Here is a 7562-nt window from a genome sequence, read left to right on the forward strand (position 1 = left end):
AAAAATGAAAAATTAAAATATTAAGGCAAATTTGTCATTATAAAAAAGTTCATAGGAAATTGGACCAAATTCGTAACAAAACGAAACTATTGGACCATCCTTGCAAGCCAAACCCATTTTGGACCAAAGGTGCTAGTTTTGACATACCACAGGGACCATTCTTGCAATTTTGTCTTAAAAAAATGATGAGAGGGTGTCATAGGGTGTCTTAATTGCAGCACACGTTCCGGAATTGAACTTTAAATACTCGCATATGTTCATTGTAATTTCCGAGAGATTCCTACAGCTGTTACCAACATCTTTTGGCAGGATGCACAAAGCATTAAATGAAGAGAGAGGAGGGAGTTGACCTTGAAATACAAATGGCAGGTCAAGACTTAAAACACGTGACCAACTGATAGCGTGTGTGCAGAGGAGAGAGGACATTTGCTTCTAAAACACGTGACCAAATGGCAGGTCAAGACTTATTAACGGAAGTCCTACCGCCGAATTCGCGATGTCAAAGGGAGTAAGGCAAGGGGATCCGCTTTCCCCCTTCTTGTTTATCATTGCAATGGAGGGCCTCAATGTAGCAATGAAATCAGCAACATCCAATGGTGTTTTTGACGGAGTCCATATTCCAAATTCTAGCATCTGTGTATCTCATCTATTCTATGCAGACGATGCGCTATTCTTGGGTGACTGGTCACAGCGTAACATCGCTAATCTGGCCAGAATACTTAGGTGCTTCTATGTCTCTTCTGGACTAAAAGTCAATTTCTCCAAATCTAAAGTTTATGGTATTGGCGTCCCACCCCAGGAGGTTTCTAATTGGGCATCACCTCTTGGCTGTGAACCTGCAGTTTTACCGTTCACATACCTTGGTGTCCCGGTAGGTTCTAATATGAATCGTATTGCTGAGTGGAACCCAATTTTGGATAAGCTAAAAAAAACTCTCAATTTGGAAGGCGAAAAATCTTAGCTTTGGTGGTAGAGTCACTCTTGCTAAAGCTGTACTTGGAAGTCTTCCCACATACTTCCTGTCCATATTCGATGCCCCCACCGGGGTCATCAAAGCCATGGAAAAAATTCGTAGGAAATTTATTTGGGGAGGCCCTACATGTAAAAATAGCATTCACTGGGTGGCTTGGGATAAATTGACAGCTCCAAAATCAGTAGGTGGTATGGGTATCGGTTTAATCCATTCTTTAAACTTGGCATTACTAACTAAATGGCTATGGCGGTTAAAAAATGAGCCCCACTCCTTTTGGGTATTGATCATCACTGGAATTCACAAACTGATGGGAGAGTCTAACCGTTTGCGCGCTAGAAACCCTTGAAGTAGTGTATGGAATAACATTGTAAAAAGCAGAAATAAGTTGGAGAAGATCAGTATTCCCTTCGAAGACGTAATGCGTTATGATGAGAACAATGGCTCTTGGGTATCTTCCTTTGTTAAAGATGGTGAGTTTTGTATAGCTGCTCTTCGAGATAGAATTGAAAGGGCCTCCTTTCCTGTCAATGACGGGAACTTCCCATGGCTTCGTTTAATTCCAAAAAAAGTCCTGGGCTTTGTTTGGAGGGCGAAGCAAAATCGAATTCCTTCAGCGGTGGCTCTCAAAAACAGAGGAATTGATTTAGCATCAACGATTTGTGATGTATGTAAAACAGCAGACGAAACGGGTGATCATATCCTTGCTTCATGCACAATGGCAAGGTCAGTACTACAATCTATTATGCATTGGTGTGGGCTCCCGGTGAATGAATTTTAGTCAGTACAGAACATCATCGATTATGCTTCCAATTGGGGTAACTGTCCCAAAAGGAAGGACATTATAACTATGATATTATTCGGAGCCTTATGGTCCTTGTGGAAAGCCCGGAATGATCGAGTATTTAAAAAGGTTGATGTGAGTGCGGAGAGGATTGTGGCTGCTACAAAGTCCTTAATGTATGTTTGGGTGAAACATAGAGGAGATAAAAGTAGTATAGATTGGAATTCATGGGTCTTATCCCCTCTTCTCTGTATTTGATCTACTGTATGCAAACAACCTATCTAGCTACTTGCTAGTAGGTAGATTTTCTTTCTTTATTAAAAATATTGCCGGTTCAAAAAAAAAAAAATTTGCTTCTACAACAGCTATAGTGGGACCCAACTGTTGCTGATAGATTGGAGCGTGAGGGTCACACGCTGAACAGTTAAAATGGTACTCCTTATTGCACAACGGCTTTAATGCTTAAGGTTAAGGGACACTTTTAACACCTTTGCCATATCAATTTTTTAAATGTCACCTTATTTTTATCTATTTAGCATTTAAACTTAACTAAAGTGGTAATATTTTTAGCATTCCATTTTTATATTTTCTTTTTTCTAATTTAATTTAATTACTATATTTTAATAAACAAACATTTTTTTTATTTAAGATCTATATATATTTTTAAGAAAATAAACCAATACTAGCTTACATAATAATAAACATTGCAAACCGTATAACTATTAAGATTATTAACATACAATTTTATGTATATATTTGAAATAGATAATGAAATTATTGAAGGGTGTGTTTTGTAATCTGTATCTAAGTGAAATAGAGTAAATTAGAAAAGATATATAAAAACAATTGAAATATGTGAAGTAAATATTCTAACCCAATCAAAACCTTCACTTCTTCCTCTTTCTTCACGCTATGAGAACGGGGACTCTGCTTTGGCCAGCCCCTAGCGAGACCTAAGGGTTGGTGTTCTACATGAATGGCGAGCTAAGCGAGTGGTTTTGACGAGTGTTACTCTAGCCTAATGTATTATGTTTGACTTCTTAAAAGTGGCAGATTTTAAAGCATGTGGGACCAGCTATATTAAATGTCCCTCATTTGAGCATTTGTGGCGTGCATCAGTATCTTTGACCAAGAAACTTAGGTGCTGTTTGTTTTTTTGAAGTCAAAATGTCTGTAGTCTGCGGACCACATCTGCAAGCCTCTGCGGCAGAAGAGGTGGACCAAATGTCTGCAATCTGCAATAAGAAGACTGTTTGTTTTTAACGTCTGTGGGCCATTAAAATAAATTGAATTTTTTAACTTAATTTCATGTTATAAACATTAAAAATGTATTTTTAACAAAAAAATGAAAGAAAAAAAAAACTGCACGGTGGCCATGTTTTTTTTTTTGTTTAGGTTAAAATGAGGTCTGAAGACCTTTGAAGACAGTGGCCCATGTCTGCGTCATGAAGACCTCGCGCAGACGTTTTCTGATCTGCGCACTTCCAAAAAACAAACAATCTGCGAGGGCATATGTCTGCGCGGCGCAGACAAAAGTGGTTGCGCAGATCTTCACACAAAAAACAAACAGCCCCTTAGATAACTAGCAGTCTAGTACCTATAAGCAATGTCACTATTCACAGTAATATACACGTGAACATGAAGCTTAAGTGGCTTGTATCAAAGCAAAATAATCTTGTACTCTTGTAAATTTCGTACCCAAGCACAAAAGTACGCACAAAACTTTTATGCCTAAGCACTCCAAAAATCTTGGCATTTCGGAAAATCTTATCAACTCATACCAACAACCAATTTCATTTCGAAAATAGCTAATGGCGGAACCAGAAAAAACGTTTACGGGTTGCACAATTTTCTTTCCATGTAAACCCTAAAGATGGACCGGTTGAACTCAAGGGTAAAACTGGAAAAACCAGATTTTTTATATTGGATCATTATCTAGGATTAAGTAAAAAATGGAACAATTATATCTTGAAATCCCAAATGCTCTCGTCAGTTATTTTGGGAATGTGTTTTCTCGTCTGTTAAATTGACTGAAAGTTTTAAAAACCCAAACCATGCCCAATCCAAGTTATGTATTCAACATCTAATCATTATCATACATTAGAGGCTACCCTTAATACATTAAAAATTCTCATGAAGTTCAAGTTTAAAAAGGATTTAGTCTTTTAGAGAAACTTGACATCAAAAATCAAATGGTTTGGTTTGAATCATCATGGCGTAAAATCTTAAAATCATATTATAGTGTATATAGATTAAGAAATCATACAAGTTCTAAATTCATTGCAAACTTGATTTTAGTTCCAAATATACCAAGGCTTTATTACAAATTTGGAAAATGTAGTTCAATACCACTATAAAATGTTTTTTTTTTTTTTTTTTTTTTTTTCATTTGAGCATTTCATCAAACACCTTCTCTTCATATTTGTTTCAATGATCTCAGCAACAAAAATAACAACATTATGAGAATCTATAATCATAATTCTTCAACATTAACAGAATTATATAAATAAGCCTAACATAAACTTGAAGACAAATCAGTTTTGTTCCCACACTTCCTTTTGCTCCAGGCCTAAGTATTGCTTTGTACAGTTGAATTAAAATCCTAGACAAGTAAATAACAAACTAGCTATTAATTTTAAAGAGGAATTAAGCCATTAACAAACATAAAAATCCACTTTGAGGGCCTTAAACACTTTAAAAACATAGTAAAATCACATAACAAAAACATAGTAACAAGCATAAAAACATACGAAAGAAAAGAAGAAATCAGAGCAATAAGAAGAAGGACAAATCAGTATTGTTGAAATCGTAGGAGAAGAATGAGAAATCGGATATAGATGCAGATGATGAAAGAATGATGTGGCATATTGCTGAAGAAGCCCTAATACCCTAACCACCGACATCGTTAACTATCCTTGACACAGCTACTTCCCAAGCATTATGAACGCAATAATAACATGAATCAATTGAACCTTAAAACCAAGGCTTTGTAATTTCTTTTTTAAGAGGTTCCGCCCTTAAAAAATAGCATGCATTTAACAATTGTATCACCAGCTCAATCACCTTGTACATTCCGAAATAATTATCCCAACAGTCTAAAAATCACATATTCCTAATCTATGATCAATTGTTCAATCTCTTACCCCATAACCATATTTTTGTCTTTTTCTAAACATTTTTTTGCATGGGATAAAAAGATCAAACACCACCTTTTTAACATGACACTTTATCTTCTTCGGTAAACACATTTTTCTTTTCATAAACTCAAATCCAACAGCAGCAAAAGTGTATGAACAGTAGCAGCAAATTTTTTATTTTTCTAGCAACATCACCAACAAAACAGTAAATAACTCACAAAAGATTTTTCAGTTGCGAAGGCTGAGCAATACTTCATAGATAACAAAAATCTTCAAGATAATAAACCAATTGGATTGTTCCCTTGAAATAATCGTGAGATTTCCAAGGTTTCGCTCTGATACCACTTGTAGGTTCCCATTTTCTCGATTGGATTGGTGCGGAAGATATTACCAAAAATATAATCGTGTATAAACATGATGAACAAGATACGTGAATAAAACTGTAGTAGATAAATAGAGAGATATAAAATATTACAAGAACACTCATGGGTTGGGAGAGACAACTCTTTCATGGTGGAAGAGATCTCACCACACTCTCTCTACACTACAAAGTCTACATAGTGCACTCTTACAATAAAATGACCATCACCTCCACTTTATATACCAGTGGAGGGAATATGCTTTTCATACAAGGGAATATTCTAACCTAATAAACATTCAACATTGTATAACATTTTCATGCTCCAACAAGAGGTGAAAGGTAAATTTACCAGGGGTATTAATTACCAGGGGGTTTTAATTTACCAGGGGTTTTAATTATTTTCATGAAGGACTTTTGGGTGTTGGTTTGATGCTAAAAAACAACCACTATTTTGGCTATGTTGTTGTCACTAAATTTTCTCAACAATAAGGTAAGATAAGAATAGTTTAGCTGCTATTTTGAGTCCCTAATTTAGAGTAGAATAACAACTAACTTTGAGGGGGTATTTAGAGGTGAAAATACCAAGCAAAAGGAAGGTGTATATAGGTGAAATGGTGGCTGAAAAACCAAGGGACAACAACCCCTTTAAGGTTCACTATTTTGAAGAGATGGAAGGAAGTTTGTGTGGCTGAAAATGGGATGAAGATTGAGAGCTTTTACCTGAAGTATTGGCTGGAGAAATGAAAGAAGAATGAGAGAGAGAGAGAGAGATTTGTAGGGAAAGAAGAAGAAAAGATAAGATAGAATCAATTAGGTTAGATTTGATGGGATGTGATGATGATGAGATTTGATCTCCTACCCCACTTGTCTAGTTAGCTACTTAGATATAAGATTTAGTTAACTAACTAGCTACTAGTTAGTTAGTAGTTAGATGTTCTAGTTTTGGAGAGGGGTGATGCTATTCTCAAAATTATGAGGAAGAATAAGATGATTTTTCAATGTCTTAATAAAATAAGTGCTTAATTGATTTCCTTGGCAATCATCTCAAGTATTTTTACCTTTTTATCTTATCCCATGAAACTAGACACATTGTTCCTTACATGTATCACTTCATGTCATGCACCCATAACTAGTCATTTCTTAGATAATAATACATATATACACATACATGTATTGTTGGTACAAAAGAACAATGTAGTTTTTATGTATTTAAACTTGAATGTTTATGTTTGATTCTTTTATTTAAAAACATTTAGATACATTCTAATTATGCATTTAAATAATCCATTTTATATTTTTATTAATTAAATATAAAATTTATTGACCAATGTATAATTTCATAACATTTAAACGGTTAACAATATCGTTAACAAGGTTTGTCACTTTGGTTCGTATATTTGTCAAATTTGGATCCTTCACAACTATTAAGCACAAGTTTTATATATAATTTAACTTACTCATCAATTGGAGACATGTTGATACAGTAATTAAACTTTTGTGTTCAAATGACGTTATATGCTAACTTTCACAAACCGGTGTTGATTCGTAGTTATAGTCGTGACCGAATTTATCATTAGTCACATGTTTAATTTTTCACAAGAATTTATCTAGAAAAAACATGATAAATTTCTTCAACCCTTTTTGATAAAATATTCATATTGTTTAAAAATCGAAACATGGTATCGTATGATCATTCCTATTTTTGCCAATTGTTACATTCTCTCCCCGTTAAAAGAATTTTGTCCCGAAATTCAACTTGGAGATGTGATATTAATAAATAATTGGGAGTGTTTGTTTTGCATATAATCCTCGTGTTCCCAGGTGAATTGTGGTCCTCGTTGAGAGTTCCAACGAACTTTCCCGATAGGAAGATGGGTTTGTTTTAAACGCTTCACTTCTCGATCCATAATTTCCATAGGTTCATCAACGAAGTGGAGTTTTGTGTTTAGTTGTATCTCATAAAGAGGTATTACGTTGGTGTCATCCGGCAAACACTTTTTCAGGGTAGATACATGGAATACGTCGTGTACTTTGCTTAGTTCTTGAGGTAGTTTTAGCTGATAAGCAACATGACCAATTCTTTCAAGAATTTCGAAAGGTCCAACGTATCTGGGTTAAGCTTTCCTCTTTTGCCAAAATGAATCATACCTTTCCAAGGTGAGACTGTTAACATTACTCAATTTTTGACTTGAAACTCTAGAGGCTTACGCCTTATATCAACATAACTTTTCTGACGGTCATGCGCTACCATAAGTCGATCTTTGATTTGAATGATCTTCTCGTTCGTTTCATGGATTATCTCTGGTCCAA

The 7562-nt window shown here is 35.0% G+C and overlaps 1 protein-coding gene across 1 annotated transcript; it reads left to right on the plus strand.

The window, feature by feature from the left end:
- The first annotated feature begins 496 nt into the window (after positions 1–496).
- LOC145039380 (putative mitochondrial protein AtMg01250) lies at positions 497–961 on the plus strand. Its single transcript, XM_078987444.1, has one exon. It carries the CDS (start codon positions 497–499, stop codon positions 959–961), a length of 465 nt encoding a protein of 154 aa, XP_078843570.1.
- Positions 962–7562: the final 6601 nt, after the last annotated feature.

Source organism: Lactuca saligna, chromosome 4 (assembly GCF_052625555.1).
Source record: "Lactuca saligna cultivar CGN05327 chromosome 4, ASM5262555v1, whole genome shotgun sequence".
Classification (NCBI taxonomy): Eukaryota; Viridiplantae; Streptophyta; class Magnoliopsida; order Asterales; family Asteraceae; genus Lactuca; species Lactuca saligna.

Bases quoted from the DNA above. Each gene is read 5' to 3' on its own strand.
- LOC145039380 (XM_078987444.1), top strand. From the start codon at position 497: ATGTCAAAGGGAGTAAGGCAAGGGGATCCGCTTTCCCCCTTCTTGTTT.